Raw genomic sequence first — 19,229 nt, 5'->3', positions numbered from 1 at the left:
TGCCTCAGCCTCCCGAGTAGCTGGGACTACAGGCGCCCGCCACCTCGCCCGGCTAGATTTTTGTATTTTTTTTAGTAGAGACGGGGTTTCACCGTGTTAGCCAGGATGGTCTCGATCTCCTGACCTCGTGATCCGCCCATCTCGGCCTCCCAAAGTGCTGGGATTACAGGCTTGAGCCAAAAACCAAACACAAACACCAACATTAACTCACTGTAATTGGCCCCACCCACCCACCTTCCAACGTACAAACCACTCACTCGAGGTGGAGGTGACCGAGGTGGCAGCTTCCTCCCAGAGCCTTGCAGAGCTGCTCTAGGTGCTTTGCTTGGAGGCCACAATGTGTCAGCCTGCCCAGGGGCAAAACCACAGCCCTGCATGTCCCACCGAACAGAGGCGGGAAGGAGCCGCTTTCCCACCCCCCAGACACAGAGGCAGAAAAAGAGGCTTGCAGGAGAGGAGGGACTGGGATGCATCTGGCACCCAGACAGATGGACAAAGAGGGACTAACACACACCACACCCATAGGATGTCACATATAGGCAGAAGGTGGGCAGAGACACAGACGGAAGGAAACCAAGACACAGAGATTCAGAGAAAGAGCAGATCAGAGGAAGACAGATAAGACTGAAATAACAGATAAATAAACTGATAAAACAGAAATATACAATGAGAGAGGGAAGAAATGAGAGAAAGGCAGAGGGACATAGGATGATTGGGACAGACACAGACCGAGAGAGAAGGCAGGAAGAGTGCTGGTGGGAGCCCCCACACCCTGGCCCCAGGACCGTGAGAGAAGGAGCCCAGTGCTCCCCTTCACCTCTTTTCAGAGTCCCCACACCTCCTCAGCTGCTGGGGGTCAGGGAGCTAAGGGGAGTGGGGTCCCCTGGGCTTAAGAAGGTGGTTGAGGGGGCTGCCTTGTGAGCCCTGTCCGGGGTAGGTTGGGCAGGGGAGGTAGGAGGTAGGGAAGCCAGGCCGTGACTCCTGGACACAGCGGATCAGGCATGCTTCAGGGAGCACGTGGGGCCTGGGCGCAGGTTTGGGAGCAGGCTCTGAGCAGGGGAAGGGAAGGGGCTAGAATCACACACAGGGCTGGAGGCCATCACTGTACCTTATCCTTCGGGAGCTCAGCGGCAGCTCAGAGTGCATCTGGAGCGTGAGGCTGTCAAGAAATGCAGCCCTGGAGGGACATCACCAAGGCCAGGCTGAGCAAAGGCCATGTCCGCCATCTCCAGAATCCATGCTTAGCCTGGCCTTCCACCATTGAGCCCTATACTCCACCTAGAGTCAGTCAGACCTTGGTGCCACTTTGGCATCTCCACTTCCTGGTTGTGTGACCCTGGACAAATCACAGCCTCTCACTGGGAGACTGCATGTGAACCACCTTAGTTTGGTGCTTGGTGCATACATGGCAAGTGCTCAATTAACTTTGACTGCTATTACCATTAATCTCATCCTCCTCCTCATCTGTGCTTCAGAGATGTCAGCCCCAGCTCGAATCGAGCCTTCAGTAGTTCAGACTCTACAGAAGAGATTGTGGGTGGGCTTCGGGAGCGAAGAGCTGAGTCTCTGCCCATGTGCTGGGCTGGGGCAATCCAGGACCCTAATGGGTCCTTGTGCGAAAGGGATCCAGAAGTTTCCATCAAGACCAGAGCTACAGGCCAGACAATCCCCTGGGTTCAGGCCGGAGGGCTCCAGTCCCCCAGCATCCCCCTCCAGCTACTCAACTCCCGCCCTGGCATGCTGTCTATTTCCTACACACTGGGGCTCCTTTCAGGCACCAAGAGCGGCGGAGGTGGTCTGGCTTTGGACTCTCCTGCTTTGGGGCTGCATCCTTTGCCAAGCGTGCTCAATTCCCGCTCTTCCGTGAATTTGTCCAGGTCACCATGGCAGTTCCCTGGCACTGCCCAGCTGTGGAGGGCAGAGAGGGGAATATCCCTGACTGAGCGTGGAGTTGGGGTGAAATCGGGCCCTACCTCTCTTGGGGCCCCTCCTGTTCCTGTGGCTCCTGGGCAAACATGAAGACCACAGTTTTGTGCTGCAGGCTGTGAAGAGAAAAGAGGGGTGAGGAAGCAAGAGGTTATTGGCTCCCTGTTGCTATTTCTTTTTGAGACAGAGTCTCACTCTGTTGCCCAAGCTGGTGTTCAGTGGTGCAATCATGGTTCACTGAAGCCTCCACCTCCTTGGCTGAAGCAATCCTCCCACTTCAGCCTCCCGAGTAACTGGGATTACCGGCTTGTGCCATCACGCCCAGCTAATTAAAAAAAAAAAAAAAAGCATGTACAGACAGAGTTTATGTTGTCTAGTCTGACCTCGAACTTCTGGGCTTAAGTGATCCTCCCACCTTGGCTTCACAAAGTGCTGGGATGATAGGTGTGAGCCACCATGGCTGGCCTGTCACTTTTTATCCCTGGCCCGGGAGGACCTCTCAAGTGCCATCCCCCTGCTTCCAGCTGCAGCCACTTCCTCTGACTCCCCTCTGACTTTCTCTGAGCTTTCCGAGGGCTGAAATCTTTCTACCACAGATATTTCACAAACGTATCTATTGCCTAAATAAGCCCCATTTCCTGGCAAGTCTTAAAAGAAAACAAATTATGTGCTCTCTCTTTTAGCCCCAGGCTGAACCCCCCTCCCTCTGCTAGTCAGTGTTCTGTCTGTACTCAAAGTATGTGTGGATTACCCCTGGTAACCTCTGGAGTAGGTCCGTCAAAACTTCCTTTTTCTAGTGCAATAATTTTTGTCTTACAAAAATGGGATTAAATTATAGATTCTCTTTTTAAACATTAGTTTTTTAAGGGCTAGAAGAAGGGGTGACAAATAATTATTGATACTTGATCATTATTGATGGGAACAGATTATACCATGCTCTCTCTCTCTCTTTTTTTTTTTTTTTTTTTTGAGATGGAGTCTTGCTCTGTCGCCCAGGCTGGAGTGCAGTGGCGCGATCTCGGCTCACTGCAAGCTCCACCTCCCGGGTTCACGCCATTCTCCTGCCTCAGCCTCCTGAGTAGCTGGGACTACAGGCGCCCGCCACCGCGCCCGGCTAATTTTTTGTATTTTTAGTAGAGACGGGGTTTCACCATGGTCTCGATCTCCTGACCTTGTGATCCGCCTGTCTCGGCCTCCCAAAGTGCTGGGATTACAGGCGTGAGCCACCACACCTGGCCTTTTTTTTTTTTTTTTAAATTTGAGATGGAGTCTCGCTCTGTCTCCCAGGCTGGAGTACAGTGGCGTAATCCTGACTCACTGCAACCTCTGTGTCCCAGGTTCCAGCGATTCTTCTGCCTCAGCCTCTCGAGTAGCTGGAATTACAGGTGCACGCCACCATGCCCGGCTAGTTTTTGTATTTTTAGTGGAGACGGGGTTTCCCCCTGTTGACCAGGCTGGTCTTGAACTCCTGACCTCAGGTGATCCACCTGCCTCAGCCTCCCAAAGTGCTGGGATTACAGCATGAGCCACAGCACCTGGCCCAGATTATACCATTCTTTCTGCCATTGTGTATCTTGAAAAGTTTTATTATAATCTTTTATAATCTTTTAAGATGATGACTTAAAGTTTTTATGTTTGGCCTGGTGCAGTGGTTCATACCTATAATCCTTGCTCTTTGGGAGGCCAGGGCAGGAGGATCACGTGAGCTCAGGAATTTGAGAACAGCCTTGTCAACATAGCAAGACCCTATCTCTACAAAAAATAACAAAAATTGCCAGGCACAGTGACTCATGACTGTAATCCCAGCACTTTGGGAGACTGAGAGAGATGGATTGCTGAGCCCAGGATTTGGAGGTTACAGTGAGCTATGACTGTGTCACCACACTCCAGCCTTGGTAACAGAGCAAGAGCCTGTCTCCAAAGAAATTTCTTTATGTTTACTTAATAGCCCCCTGTCACCCTCCATATTAAAACTGCAACTATATTATCATTTATTTTCCATGGTTCCACTGAGTTCTCTCTGGAAGTAACTTAGTCTAACTAATATCCCTCGGTTAAACATTCCAGTTATTTTCATTTTTTTTCCAATTATAACCAGAGTCTATGTTGTCTAGTCTGGTCTTGAACTTCTGGGCTCAAGGTGTAGGTGAACTTCCCTACAGCTGAATGTGTTTGCACAATCATGATAATTTATTTAGTATAAGTTCCTGGGAGTGAACAGGGCATCGCTCGGAATGCACTAGGGACCCTTTATTGAATCATCATATACAGTGAACCGAGGTCCCCTCATCTACCTTTTGGGTGAATCGGCTTCCCTCTCCTCCCTTGAGGGGTGTTTAAAGCAGGGACCACCCTGCTTGGTTGAGAATGAGGCTTTCCTCCGAGTGGGAACTGAGTTGACATTAATCAGCATCCGTCCTCAGCTCCCCATACTCAACAGCAAGACTTACAGAAATAGGATTCCCTAGTGGCAGAGCCTGGGTCTGTGAATGGGGTAGGGGGTCACATGTCGCTTGTCAGTTGTGCAAGTCATGGACTGACAGTCTGCTCTCAGGGGAAACAGTCAGGGACTGAGGGAAGCCAAACGGAGCAGGTCCTTGGTCTGGTCTCCAGGGAGCTTTGGCCCACTGGAGAGTTTGGGTTGGAGACTTGTGCCCTCTGCCTGTGTCATTGGCCACTCCGGGTTAGGGGGAAGCAGAGGTTGTATCCTCTTGGCTCTTTTCTGCCAAGGGTAGTTCTCCAGAGGTATAAACTGTGAGCAGCCTACATCCGCAGCAGCTAGGAAGAGGGGTGCCGGCTGTAACGGGGTCTGGGTGGGACAGCAGCAGCATCTTCTGCCGGTCCCAAGGCCTGGGCCCAGAAGGAATTTCAAGGGTTTTAGAGAGAGCATGATGGGGGTTGGGTACCGTGGTCTGGGGGAGCTCCCACCTGATACGCAGTTCTGCCAGGGTCCAGCATGCACTCACAGCCCTCAGCACACAAGGTACCCCGGCCAGAGAAAGCCCGTTGTCGCTGAGGCTGTGGAGAGCAGAAGGCAGCTGTTGGCATGTGGCTGAGGTCCCCAGCCCCAGCCAGCTCTAGCCCCTCCTCGTGGCTCAGCAGCTTGCTGGCTGTCACTCCTGGCTGTCCTGGGTCCTTTGCCAGGCGATCTCAAAGGATTCTGGTGCATGTGAGTGAGCCAAGAAATGCACGATACCCCAACCCCACTTGGAGAATAAAGTTATCCAGCTTGACAGCAAGAAATCAGTGTTTTTACTTCTCTGGCCCCCAGTTTCCTCATCTGTAAAATAACCACCATTTTCTGAGCCCTGACTGTACCAGACTCTGTACAAAAGGCTTCGAACATATATGGTTTCATGTAATCCCATTTTACAGAGGGGGAAACTGAAACCCAGAGACATTCAATTACTTTCCCAGGGTCACAAAGCTACTAAGTGACAGAGCCAGGATTGAAATCCAAAGCCGAGGCCCCAAATCACTGTTACCCAATCTCAACTCTCCCCAACCCCAACCCACACTTGATCTAAGACCCCCAAGCACCCCCACCCAAACATCACCCCCACCCCACGCAACACCACAGCACACCCAGCAGCCTAATAGCCTTCCTTTCCATCTCACCACGCCTCACACCAACAGTGTATCCCCACAGGAACACACCACTCCCTACCCCAGCACCCCAGCATGACACCTCCCCAGTGCAAAACCCCACCCCACCCTACTCCAGGGCTGCTACAAAGATGAATTGGAATCCAAGCCATTGATCTATAATAAATGCATTTTATACATTTAAGGGTGCTGGATGATTGGACTAAGAGAGTGGCTCATGCTAGAGGTGAAAGCAAGGCATGGTTGAACCATCTTGACTTTGCTGGAGTTGGGAGGAAGCAGGGGTGGCAGTGGATCAGCACCCTTACTGTTGATTATGAACACAGGGACCACCTGGGGCTCTACAGGGCCTTCCCTGGTACCCAGCAGTGGGGTGGACAACTCACTCCAGCTTCCTGGCGATGTGGAGCTGGGATGCAGCCTCTGCCATCAGCCGACAGCCTTCATCTTCCAGCTGGTTCCCTGAGAGGCTGAGACAGAGGGGCCCAATGTACGTACTGTGGGGCTAGAGTCCTCCCTCAATCCCCATCACTTACTCTTTCTTTGCTGACTTTAGTCAAAGCATCACTCTCAGGAATGAACCTTGATAATAACTGAAATCAACAGACTGCAGACCACATGCCTGGCAACATCTTAGGTGCTTCTGTGACTTTTGGCCTATTTCGTCCTCATAGTGCCGATGATGTAAGCACTGTAATTATCCTCACCTTACTGATGAGTAAACTGAAGTGCAGAGTAGTTAAGGCACCTGCTCGAGGGTGAACCTGGATTTGAACCCAGGCAGCCTGCCTTCAATGCCCTACCCTCAACTCTTCCTTTATGCTGCAAGCTACATAATTGCTTTTTGTGATAAACTTCATGATTATGGGGGCATCTGACCTAGTCTGGGAGTCGAAGATGGCTTCTTTGATGCTTAAGGTACTTGCTGAAAGTACTAGAAGGAGTTCAGTAGGTAAAAGGCGGGAGAGAGATGGAGGAAGGGTGTTCCTGGTGGTAGAAGCAGTACATTCAAAGGTCCTGTGGCATAACCCATACAAGGACCTGAAAGAGAGCCAGTGTGTCTGCATTGGAGATTGAGTGGAAGGATGGGGTCAGATGGGGTTTGGGAGGCTGAGGGCAGGGATCTGGACCACCTGGGAGTTTAGAATATGGGCTTTATGCTGAGCAGTGGGAAGGAGTGAAGGGGGCAGGCATCAGTGAAATGTAATCTACTCTCTGCCAGGTGGAAGTGGCCAGGGTGAAAGTAGGGAAGCCAGCAAGGAGGGCAAGGCGAAGGGTTCATCCAGGTAAGAGATGAGGGTGGGCTGGACTAGAAAGGTGGAGGAAAAGAGGATAGTTTTGAGCACTACCTGTAGGTCCATCTGGAGGGACTAAATGTGGGAGAAGGGCAAGGGGGCTAGGAGGTGGCTGTGTAACCAGGCATGTGATGGGGCTGTTTCTGCAGGTGCCAGCACTTGGGGAGGGGCATGCTCAGTGCTGGTGAGGCAGGTAGAAGTGTGTGAGCTTGTTAAAAAACCACCTTCGGCCGGGTGTGGTGGCTCACGCCTGTAATCCCAGCACTTCAGGAGCAAGAGGCGGGCGGATCACAAGGTCAGGAGATGGAGACCATCCCAGCTAACACAGTGAAACTCTGTCTCTATTAAAAATACAAAAACAAATTAGCCGGGCGTGGTGGCAGGCACTTGAAGTCCCAGCTACTTGGGAGGCTGAGGCAGGAGAATGGTGTGAACCCAGGAGGTAGAGCTTGCAGTGACCCGAGATTGCACCACTGCACTCCAGCCTGGGCAACAGAGCCAGACTCCGTCTCAAAAACAAAAAAACAAACAAAACAAAACAAACAAAAAAAAAACCTAATTCCATCCTGGTTCTCCCAATGGGACGAGGTCCAGGATCAAGAGGTGATCGCCATGGCAACCCTCACCCCATCCATCTTCCCCTGAGGTGGGGCCCCTCGCCCCAGAACACATCATGGCATTCCATCCTCTGCCTTCATGTTCACATGGAGGTTTCCTGGAGGGGCCCCCCTCCTAGGGACATGACAGAGCCTCCATCCATCCCCAAGCACTACTGTCATCGGCTCCTGGACGTCATGGGAATTTCTCCATCCCAAAAAAGGAAGGTTATCCCACCCTATTCTGGAAGAAGGATGAAGGGTGTGGGGGGAACCCTGAGGGACTGTGGTTTGGAAGGCAGACCCAGTTGTGGTGGGGTTTCTACTTGGCAGATCTCAGCAAGAGAGGTAGCAGTGGTTATGAGGATGAGGCTGGGAGCCAGACTGTCTGGGCTTGAACCCTAGCCTAGACTCTTCCTACCTGTGTGGCCCTGAGCAAGTTTACCTTTCTGCAGCTTAACTTCCTCCTCTATAAAAAGTGGACAGTAACAATGCTTACATCACAGAGATGTGAGGAGTGAATGAGAGGAGGCATGTACAGTCCCTAGCACAGCACCTGACCCAGGGCAAGTGCTGAATAGTAGCAGCTGTTACAATGATCTGATTCCCCCAAATTCTTCATGAGGCAGCATGCCCCTCCCCCACACCACCCACCAAAAGGCGAGGCCCTGCCCACCCTCTCCAACCTCCTTTTCTGGCTCCTACCCCAGGGCTTCCCGTGATACTCACTCCACTTCCTCCAGGTGAGGGCCTTCCTGGAGCAGGGCTATTAGGGTCTCTGCATCGTGGACCTGGAGCTGACATTTCTGCAGCCTTGGGTAGGAATGGGGGACAGAAGGGCTCAGGGAAAACAGCTACTCCATGGCCCCTCCAGCTTCCAGTGCTGGGGGAGTCAGGGGGCCCACAGAACTGGGTCTAATCCTGGCCATACCTCTTAATAGCTGGGTGATACTGAGCAAGGGATTTAACCTGTCTGAGACTCAGTTTCCTCCTCCCTCAAAGGGAAAAAATAACGTGTACTTCACAGATATTCTAAAGGAATTACAGTGAGGTAAAGGATATAAAACTTCTAGCACAATGCCCGGCATATATATAGCCAAGGTCCAAAGTTGTAGCTATTGTTGTTATTATGACAGATGCTCCTTATTCAAGCCAGGATGGCTTATCCAGGATGGGCACCACACCCGGCTAATCCTTTCCCTGTCCCTCATCTGCTTTTCCCTTTCTCCTCCCTGGCCCTGTTCTCCCTCGCCTGGGACTTTCCCCCACATCATATCCCCCTCCTAAGGCAATAGATCCCTCCAAGGTACCTGAGTGTCAGGCTTCTGCTCTGAGCCCCTTTCCTCTGGCCATCACTTTCCTGCAGGTCTGGAGCTCTGGCAAGAACAAATCAAATATTGGCCTGGGCTCAGGCATCTAGGGCTTGGTGGATCAAGCCTCTTTCCTTAGCTTCTAGCGGCTGAAGACCCTGAAGCACAACTCAAAGTGAATTGGTAACAAAGAAGATCGCTTACAGATGCCCAAGGTGTGATTCAGCAGAGCAGGAGGGGCAAAAGGTTTGAGGTCAAATGGAACCTTTATTCAGATTTTGGCTCTGCCGTGTATAGCCATGTGGCCTTGGGCAAGTCCCTGCCATTGGCTCCCTTTTCTCTTTTCTAAAATGAGATGACAACATCTGACACATAGGTACCTGAAGGATTGAACGAGACAATGTACGTCCAAGTACCCAGCATAAGTGTAAAATCGAAGCTTAGTAAACAGAAGCTGCTATTGTCGATGATATGATGGTCTCCATTTGTGGATGTGCTGTCTGTGGTTCAGAAGGTGAGGAGCATGAGCTGTATGCAGTGAGTCCAGGCTACGGTAAACCACAGACTCTCCCCCACTGGGCTAAGGGAGCGTTAGGGGATGCAGGGAAGCTACGACATTATGAGCCTGGTTTCACAGACTTTTTGGATTGGTGCTAACCAGTTTTTTTTTTGGAGACAGAGTCCCACTCAGTCCCTAGGCTGGAGTGCAGTGACGCTATCCTAGTTCACAGCAGCCTGAAACTCCTGGGCTCAAGTGATTCTCCCACCTTGGCTTCCTGAGCAACTGGTAGTATAGGAGTGAATCACCATGCCCAGCTATTCTATTTTTTTTTTTTTTTTGTAGAGATGGAGGTCTCACCCTGTTGCCCAGGCTGGTCTTGAACTCCTAGCTTCAAGTGATCCTGTCCCCTCAGCCTCTCAAAGTGCTGGGGTTATGGACATGAGGCACCATGCCAGCCTGGTTAATAGAACTTTCTGCAATGATGGAAATGTCCTGGCATCTGTACCACTCGCTATGGGAGCCACTAGTCACCTACGGCCATTGAGCAGTTGAAGTATAGCTAATGTGACTAATAAACTGATCATTTCATTTTGCTTAATTTTAATTTATTTAAATTTAAATAGCCATATGGGGCTAGTGGCTATCCTACTGAGCATCACAGTTTTAAGCAGTTGGAGGGGAAAGAAAGTGACAATGGTCCTAGTGGGTCATTTTTTGAGACAGAGTCTCTCTCTGTTGCCCAGCCTAGAGTACAGTGGTGTGATCATGGCTCAAGCTCCCAGGCTCAAGCGATCCTCCCAACCTCAGCATCCTGAGTAGCTGGGACTATAGGCATGCACCACCACTCCTGGCTAATTTTTTTTTAGAGATGGGGTCTTGCTATGTTGCCCAGGCTGGTCTTGAACACCTGGACTCAAGATATCCTCCTGCCTTGGCATTCCAAAGTGCTAGGATTACAAGCATGAGCCACCGCACCCAGCAACATTGGTCCTACCTTACCAGGTCATTATACAGGTAAGGAAATTGAGACCCAGAGAAGGGAAAGAGATTGCTCAGGGGCATACATACATCTGTCTCTGAGTCTTAGCCAGGAGAGCAAAGTGTGGGAGAGCACAGTTGTGATGGTCTTTTAGGGAAAAGCAACTTCCTTTTCTTGGCCTATCCAAGACTTACCAAGCTGGAATCCATGCACAGCTGGAATAGCCAGCATTTGACTGCCCACTGCATGCTAACAGTGCTCTAAACTCCTTAAGTGTAGTAACTCACTTAATTCTCAGAACAACCCTGAGATGTAGGTACCGTGATTGCCCTCTCTGCCTTTTTTCAGTTGTAAGGACTTTCCCAGAGTTTTCACCATCTAGTAATGCCAGTCTAACAATATCTTTATGTCATCCCCAAGGGTTTGCCTTCCTCTGAGACTTCTGGGGATGCTTCCTTCCCCAGGGACCGGATGTGTTCTGGACACGCTAGAGGAAGTTAAAATCCTTTACCAACCTAAGCAGTAATTCATTCCTCATTGCAGCAGTAGCAGGAAGAATCCCCATATCCCAGCTCTTCCTAGTCTCTTGGTCACCTTTCCCCTCAACTGCCTAAACCCAAGTTGCTTCTAAGGATAGTCCCAGACTCACCACCTCTTGGCTTCTTACCTTTGTAGCTCTGCAGTTGTCTCTGTGGGTGGGGAAAGAAGGAAGATGAGATCCGCCTTCCTGCAGGATCAGATACCAAACTATGAAACCCAGGGACTGGAAACCAGCACATCACCCACCACAGGCACACCCTTTTCTGCCCCAAATGTCCAAACATCCAGATGAAGCTGATTTTGCAATTGACGGGGAAACATAACAGAACCAGCAAAAGTGCTTCAAATCAGGCATGTGATATACTGATTATGTCTTTGCTTGATGAATCCTTCAAGAGTCTTTTAAAAAGTCATAAAAACAATTTGCACAAGAAATGTAATAAAAATTAAGGATTCTGTGAGTTTTTTCTTTCTTTTTAAGTTTGAGATGGAGATCTCACTCTGTTACTCAGGCTCGAGTGCAGTGGTGTGTTCACACCTCACTGCAGCCTCAACCTCCAGGGCTAAGCAATCTTCCCACCTCAGCCTCCCAAGTAGCTGGAACCACAGGCATGCACCACCATGCCCCACTAATTTTGTTCATTTTTTGTAGAGACTATGTTGCCCAGGTTGGTCTTGAACTCCTGAGCTCAAATAATCCTCTTGCCTCAGCCTTCCAAAGTGTTGGAATTACAGGCATGAGCTACTGGGCCAGGCTGAAATTTTTTAATAGAAATTTTTGTGATTAAGAAGCATGACACCTAACCTACCCCTTGATCCAAACTGGCTATGTTGGTTCAACATCATGGAGGGCGACACATGGCTAACTATTCCTTTGGCTATGCCTGTGCTTCGTAGACTTGTTGACTCATTCCTTTATCCATCCATCCATCCATCCATCCATCCATCCATCCATCCATCTTTTCATACACCCATCCATCTTTTCAGCTAGCCATCTATCCATTCATCCATCCATTCATCTATCCATCCATCCATCTATCTATTCATCTATCCATCCATCCATCTTTTCATCCATCCATCTTTCCATCCATCCATCCATCCATCCATCCATTCATCTTTTCATCCACCCATCCATCTTTTCATCCATCCATCCATCCATCCATCTTTTCATCCACCCATCTATTTTTTCATCCATCCATCCACCTTTTCATCCACCAATCTATCTTTTCATCCATCCATCCAGCCAGCCAGCCAGCCAGCCAGCCAGCCATGCATCCATCTTTACATTCACCCATCCATCTTTCCATCCATCCATCCATCCATCAATTCATCTTTTCATCCATCCATTAATTCAATATATACCAAGTACCAGGTGCCAAGCCTGAGCTAGGTTCTGAAGGTAGAGCTGTGAGTAAAACAGTAGGGCATGCACAGATTTATCTTGCAGATGAGGGGCCTCCTCCATTTCCCATCCCACTTTCCCCTCCCCTTTTCTCAAGGCCCTGAAGGACAAGATCCCCTGCCTTCTGCTTACCTGGCCTGAAGCATCCTGACGGTAGGACATGTGACTGCCACCCTTGCCATGCAGAGTAGGGTTGACACGCAGACGCTGTTGCCGCTCAGGCTGCACGATTGTGGCAAAGGTGTCAGGAGTGGAATCCCCTATCCCATGGGCCCCAGACCTTCCTTGCCTTGTAAGGGAGTGAAGTGACTCAGGCATAGAGAGGGACTGGGCTGCAGTGGCAGTGGAACGATCACTTACTCAAGCTTCCGGAGCCGTGGTAGGTGAGGGAGAACCTCCACGATGTTCAGCACCACCTGGTCACTGAGCTGGTTGTCCCGAAAACTGCAAGGAGACGAAGGCCCAGTCTCTCTGCCCTGGGGTTGGGGCACTTGCAAGCCCCAGTTAGCAAGTGACAGGATGACCACCCTCATGTGGGAGATATAAGACAGGGGCCCAGAAAGATCCGATGGCCTGCTCGCTGGATTCCAACAGGCACAGCTAGGAGGAAAGACCCTCTGCTGGCCTCACTTCTGGGTCTATTTGGTTCCTATAGGGAAGTTTTTGCCTGGTGGCTCAAGGAATCTAGAAGACAGCCTGATGGCCTCTTCATGAAGTGCAATGAGGAGATCCAGCACCCTGCTCCCAGGGCTTATGTCTGGGATGCATCTGAGGCCCGCAGGCAACGAGTAAAGTCTAGACTGGGATGCTGCAGGCGTCGCTTCCAGTCTCAGCTGTGGCCCTGACTCACCCAGAGCCCTGAGCCAAGCACATTCCTCTCTGACCCCACTTTCCCCACCTGTTCACAGGTCAGCCCTGCCTGGGTTCCTAGCTGGGGAGACAGATGAGCTGAGGGGAGTGAGGGTGATTGAGAACAATGGTGGGTGATGGGAGACAAAATTAAAGTCACCCTCAATAGCCAGGAAAAAGTGTCAACAAGTTCAATACTTCTGAACCCTTGCCTAATCACTGTTCACAGATGCCCAGCTGAGACGACAATAGCGACTGTGGTCCAACTTATTATTTTCACTCAACAAGTGCCGAACCTTAGTGACAAGCTGCATCTGTGTGGATGAAGGAGTGCCTTCTCTAAATGTCATAAAAGTGCCATATAAACTAGCAGCATCCTGCCAGTGAGGAGGGTCACCGGTCCCACTACTCCCCATGGTACTCAGTCCCAGACACAGGGCAGAAGTATATTTGTGCATATGAGCTTAGTTAGTCAGTGTGCTGGCATCTAAATGTGTACATGCAGTTAACTGTATATGTGTGCGCTGCATACATGTGCACACCTATGAGTGGGCATGTGTGGGTGCATATTCTTGCATATGCCTGTGTACTTCTGTGCAAGTGTAGACACGTGTGCACAAATGTGAAGGTGTGCGGTGCTTCATGTAGTTATGTGTACCCACAGTGCCTGATTCCTGCCTACGCACTGCCATCCCTTCTCCTGGGATTGCAGAAAGAGGGATAACACAAGGGATAACTTAACACTCATGCTCCTCCAAGATGGTCCAAAATATTAGATGAAGGAAGCCTTGCTCTGGGGACTCTGGGAGCCTTGGGTTTGGACTCAGCCCTGCTGAGTACTTGGACTGATGCCTTCCCTCTCTGGGTCTCAGTGAAAAACTACTGGTCAGACTTGGAGGAACATGCAGGCCCCAGGCAGGCCCCAGGGGGTCTCTGGGACCTGGGCAGTGACTTATCTCCCCAGTCAGTGAGCCCTCCTGGAGATCACTCACCTGACTTCTTCCAACTGTGGACAGAGAGGCAAAGCTTTCACCAGGTGGCTGATGCCTCGGGCAGTGATCTTACTTCCTGCTAACCTACAGAGTAAGCAAAGATGGTGGGGAGGAACGAGGAGGGGAAAAGGGCGAGGCCAGGAATCTGCCTTGTATAGGATTAAGGAGAGGGAGGAGAGTACCAGGCATCCCCAGCTGAAGACCCTTCTCAGCTCCAAGGCCTGGCTCACCCCAGCATCTGCAGCCTCCCCATTGTCGGCAAGCTCCTGGAGAGGGCTTCTGCAAAGGCATCCCCACACTTCCTGCTCTTAAAACTGCCATGAGAAGAAGCAAAGTGTCAGAGGATCAGTGCTGGGCAGAGCTGAGAAGTCATCACCACTCCCTTAGACAGATGGGGCTTAATGCAGTAGTACTAACAAATACATATTATGGCCGAGACTTCTAATCGGCCACCAAAGCCCATTCTTCACTTCATCTACAGCAATAGAGCTATCGTGAGGAACATGGTTTCCCAGACAGAGATCACATTTCCCAGCCTCCCTTGCAGCTCAGTGTGGCCAGGTGACTATGTTTTCACCAACGGAATGTGAGTGGAAGGGCTGTGTCCTAGTTCTAGGACTGAACTTTAATGCATTGGCATGTTCCTCCATGCTCTTTCCCTGTTCCCAAGCCAGAGCACTGATATACCCAAGACCTAGCTTTGCTGTGCAGATAGGATTCCCAAGGGGATAATGAAGCAAAATGGGAGGGACCTGGGTCCCTGCATGACTGCGTGGAGTTGAGCCATTCCATTGACCTGGACCACCTACCTCTGACTCTTCCATGAGAGAGAAATAAAAGTCTACATTATTTAACCTATTATTATTAGGTTAATACATTATTAACTATTATTATTAAAAACACATTATTAAAAACACATTATTAACTGTGTTTGGGGAGGAGGTTTCTCTGTTACTACAGTCTAGCCTTTTCTCTAGCTAATATGCACACTGAGCTTTTGCTCTGTGCCAGGCACTGTGCTACAAAGTGTTTTTTCATGCGTTATCCCATCTCATTCTCGCAATGACAGTATGAGTTGGCTATTGTTACAGATTTGTTTTAGGAATGAAGAAGCTCTGGCCTAGACAGTGTGCATGTGTGTGCTCCATACACCTGCCCAAAGTCCAACAGCCTCTATCGACAGCCTGGATCTGAGGCTTCAGCCCATGATTAACAGAGATTGAGAATCCAGAAACCACAGACAAGAGGAGGATCCATTTGGACTCCAGAGGTCCTGTCAAGGCATGGAGCTTCCTCTCTTGCATTACAGGCCATTCTGCTCTGATATTCAAGATTCTTATCCAGTCCCCTTGGCAGAGGTCTGCCAGACTGGTTGGCCTCTGCTCCCCCAAAAGCCCAATCCCCTCCCTGGTCCTCCTCCACTCTTACTCACCTGAGATTCTCTATCTGTCCACAGCCTACCAGAGCCTCAGGGCAGTGGGGCTCCAGGGGACAGCCATCAAAATCCAGGTGGATGGGGGCCTCCCTGTGCTCTAGGATGTTGGTCAGGGTGGCCAGGTCGGTGCAGGTCAGTGGGAAATTGTGGAAGGGTAGTTGATAGGGAAGGTTTTGTGCAGTGAGACTGGCCAGCTCAGGCTCCTGTGTCTCATTCACACAGTGACACAGTTCTACAACCTTTGGCCCTGTGAGCTTGCGGGTGGCCAACTTCTTCAACACCTGCACTACGGCAGCCTGCTTGGTGTCGATGCAGTCCTCATTGCCCTGCGCCAGGTGACTAAGAAAGGGGCGGCAGGTGCAGGATGCCAGGCCCGCCAGGAAGGTGGGGAGGTGGTCTGAGAGGTTCAGCCTAGCTTTGGTCCTCTGTACCCAGCGGGAATGGAGGGTAACATGCTGGGTAAGTGTGTCTTTGTCCACCTTGGGGCTGGCCATCAGGTACAGGGCAGCAAGAAACTCCTGCAGGCTGACGTGGGTGAAAGCATAGCCTGTCTGCTGGTGCCCAGGGCCTGTGCGGACGCAGAAGGAGGTCAGCAGGCTGTGAGTGGCCCCAAAGGCTATCAAGGGTGGAGCAATATCTTTTGCATAGAAGATAACCTTCCCTGTCTCCAGGCCCCTCAGGGCCAACTCCCCCAGGTCCAGCAGGGATGTGGTGGGCAAGTGCCCACGGGGGCTGAGGGCGAGCACCATCTGCATATACAGCTGAGTCATGGTGGGCAGGAGGGCCACAGACTGGCCTGGGGCATGGTCAGGAAGCAGATGGTGGAGGCAGAGACAGGCAACTTGGCACAGCGCAGGCACCGCACACAGGCTTCGGAGACGCCCATTTGTCTGTAACTCCGCCAGGGCCCCCTCCCGCGATGGCTGGGCGCTGAAGAAGTGATTCACATATTCTTCCACCCGTGGCCCATCAAAGCCCAGCATGTAGACCATGGCTGCCTCTGCAGGCAGGCAGGCGGGCAGCTTCCCTGGACGGGAGGTGGCCATCACTCGGCAGCCGGGCAGGAGGGTCCCATGGCAGAGACGGGAGAAAAGGGTAAGGACTGAGCCTGGGCCATCAGGACCCGTAGGCTGGAGAGCCTCATCTAGCCCATCAAAGATCAGCAGGACTTGGTCAGCGTTCTTCTCCAGGTACTGGAAGACAGCATCAGGATCCAACTCAGGGCTTAGGTACAGATCAAAAAGGAGCTGGGACGGCGTCAGGAACCTTGTGATCAGGTTGAGCTGGCGGAATTCAAAAAGGAACAGGGCCTGGAAATAGTCCAGATGGCCCTCTGCCCACTTCTGGCAGAGCCGGTGGGCCAGCGTGGTCTTGCCCATGCCGGATTTCCCCAAAAGCACAGTCACCCTTGGGCCCTTGTTAACCCTGGTGTTGAAGAGGTCCGAGATGCTCACGTCAGTGCCATCTTCCACTTTGAGGTCCCCCATAATGGCCCCCTCCTGAGTGTCTAAGGACGCTGTGGCCCGGCGCAGGATTGGAGGTACATAGACCTGGTGGAAGGTGTGGGGCTGCCCTGACCCAGGGATTCGGCTTCCATAGCGCTGCTGGGCAGAGGTCCGCAGGAGCTGCAGGTACTTCTTGGCCAACTCTGCAAGGGGCAGCGACATGGCATGAGGACAGGACCCCCTGGCCGTCTGCTCATGTCTTCTTGCCCCAGTATTGGGCTGTTGGGAGCCTCTAGCCCTAGATGTATATGTATGATGGGATGAGGGTGGGAGTGTCAAGAGCACCACAAGGGGATCTGTGCCACCCCAACTTCCAGGAGGAATCAGTTCTAAGGGAGCACAGGCTCTCTGGTAGCTATTTAAACAGGCAGGTGGGAATGGAGAAGTGTGGGTCGTGGTTCTATCCATTCTGCAACAGTACACGTGGTGTAAGGGTTCAGTAAGATGCAGGGAGGGGAATAGGGCACCTCCTTTGCAACATCTCTTTTTTTTTCCTTTTTTTTTTCCTCCCAGAGACAGAGTCTCAGTCTGTTGCCCAGGCTGGAATGCAGTGGCATGATCCTAGCTTACTGCAGCAGCAAACTCCTGGTCTCAAGTGATCCTCCTGCCTCAGCCTCCTGAGTAGCTGGGACTACAGGTGCACACCACCACACCCAGCTAATTTTTGTATTTTTAGTAGAGGCAAGGTTTTGTTATGTTGGCCAGGCTGGTATTGAATTCCTGGGATCAACTGATCCACCTGCCTCAGCCCTCCAAAGTGCTGGGATTATAGGTGTGAGCCACTGCACCTGGCCCCTTTGCAATATCTTACTGAAACAACCTCTTTCTGTGATATCTGGGTCCCAGTGCCCCTTCCCAATATTTCAGTTCTGCAATGCCCAGGGGTGAGCACTAACAACCTGTAGGCCTAGGCGTTACTGATCAGAGCTGTGGGAGCTGGGCCCCTACAGTGCCAGATGTTAACCCTTTAATTCCTGGGTCATTGAGAGGTCTCAGGTGACCCAGGGAAAGGGCTGGGGCTGCTTTTGGGGGGAACCCTAGGGGGAAAGGCCAAGGTAGTGGCCTATTTTGAGTGGATGTGAATCCTCTGGTTATGGCCATGGTTGGCAGCAGTGGGGACAGAGAGGGCTCCCGTTAGTGGGACAACTAGCGGAGAATGAGGACCATTCTGAGAACTGGTCACGAGTGAGAGAAGTCCCCTCTCCTCTCACTGGCCTGGCCTGCCCTAAGCAGCTCCCCATGGGCCCCCAGGGCCTCTGTCTTGGGGGTTTCTCCCAGGCCTCCTCACCCCTCCCCACCCCTGCTCACCCCCAAACTGGTCTCCTCCCTGGGTCTCCTTCAACACTGAGGACATAGGGTGTCCCTGGAAGAGCCTAGATGGTGAAGCTGAGACCTGTATGGTGCTTCCAGCTCCTTCAGCAGAGCCCTCTCGAGAGAAGTCCCCATGCAGCCAGATGGGTGGGGAGACCCTTCGCTGCCAGCCCAGGCTTCTCCTCTACCTGTGCAGGACCTCCAGTCCTTTTCTCCTGGAAACTTGTAAGACAAGAGTCATTGGGCCTCTGGAGGCTTGTTGGCAGGGGACAAGGTCCAGGGTCCAGGTCCTGGCCCCCAGGCAACCCCATCTCTCTGTTTAGGTTCCTCCCCACACTGGTACCCACCTAACTGCTGCTTCCTGCACCGCTTCCGGCAGGGTGAGGACCCACAGCTCTGATGTGGGCGCTTCAGGCCTGAAAAAGCAAAGGAAGGGGTGGAGGAGCCGGGTCTGGGGATCTGGGCTGAGGGGGTACCCAGAACCTTTGGGGAACTCCAGTCCACAGACAGGGGGCAGGCAGCCAAGTGCAGGGACTGGAAAGTCAGGCAGTAGGCAGAGGCTGGGTCAACATCAGCTTCTATTTGCAGAGGGGACTTCTAGGGCCCCCATTGGGAGGTGGATGTTCTGGGCCTGGCAGTCTTGCAGTCCAGGATGCAGGAAGCATGGCCGACAGCCAACAGCCCCCAGAAGCACTCAGCTCCAAGCACTAGATGGCCATCTGTCCATCAGGGAAGGACCAAGCTCTATGGAAGCCACCACTGGTCATATAAGTGAAGTTCCCAGTGAGTTTGGCTGGGCCTGCAACCTCCCTCCGGTGTTAGTGTTTTATCATCCCAATTTGTTATCACCCACATTTCCTTACGTCCCTTAATGATTTCCTGAGTCCTGTCTCATTGCATGGATTTTCAAGAATCACTTTAACGCCTTTCTGGAAGAGTTTGAGAAAGGAAGAAGGAAAACAAGAAAGAAGGGGACTGAGA

The 19,229-nt window shown here is 51.6% G+C and overlaps 1 protein-coding gene across 8 annotated transcripts in view; it reads right to left on the bottom strand.

Moving 5' to 3' along the window:
- The window catches only part of NLRC5 (NLR family CARD domain containing 5), a 93,999-nt gene that overhangs the window by 39,840 nt on the left and 34,930 nt on the right, over window positions 1-19,229 (bottom strand). For 6 of the 8 annotated variants that reach the window (XM_033218486.1, XM_033218490.1, XM_033218492.1 and 3 more), the window contains 14 exons: window positions 18,596-18,664; window positions 15,430-17,080; window positions 14,228-14,311; window positions 13,998-14,081; window positions 12,517-12,600; window positions 12,289-12,378; window positions 10,882-10,941; window positions 8,734-8,799; window positions 8,153-8,236; window positions 5,919-6,002; window positions 4,855-4,944; window positions 1,974-2,042; window positions 1,109-1,177; window positions 258-347 (listed from right to left, as the gene is read on the bottom strand). In XM_033218486.1, coding sequence (XP_033074377.1) covers window positions 258-347; window positions 1,109-1,177; window positions 1,974-2,042; window positions 4,855-4,944; window positions 5,919-6,002; window positions 8,153-8,236; window positions 8,734-8,799; window positions 10,882-10,941; window positions 12,289-12,378; window positions 12,517-12,600; window positions 13,998-14,081; window positions 14,228-14,311; window positions 15,430-17,080; window positions 18,596-18,664 — 2,674 coding nt within the window. Of the gene's footprint in view, window positions 1-257; window positions 348-1,108; window positions 1,178-1,973; window positions 2,043-4,854; window positions 4,945-5,918; window positions 6,003-8,152; window positions 8,237-8,733; window positions 8,800-10,881; window positions 10,942-12,288; window positions 12,379-12,516; window positions 12,601-13,997; window positions 14,082-14,227; window positions 14,312-15,429; window positions 17,081-18,245; window positions 18,471-18,595; window positions 18,665-19,229 lie in introns of all 8 variants that reach the window. The other 2 variants (XM_033218493.1, XM_033218491.1) reach the window with 2 other exon arrangements.

Source organism: Trachypithecus francoisi, unplaced genomic scaffold (assembly GCF_009764315.1).
Source record: "Trachypithecus francoisi isolate TF-2019V2 unplaced genomic scaffold, Tfra_2.0 Lachesis_group10, whole genome shotgun sequence".
NCBI classification, from domain to species: domain Eukaryota; kingdom Metazoa; phylum Chordata; class Mammalia; order Primates; family Cercopithecidae; genus Trachypithecus; species Trachypithecus francoisi.
The sequence above is the reverse complement of the archived record's forward strand: the minus strand, read 5'-3'. Positions and strand labels throughout refer to the sequence as shown.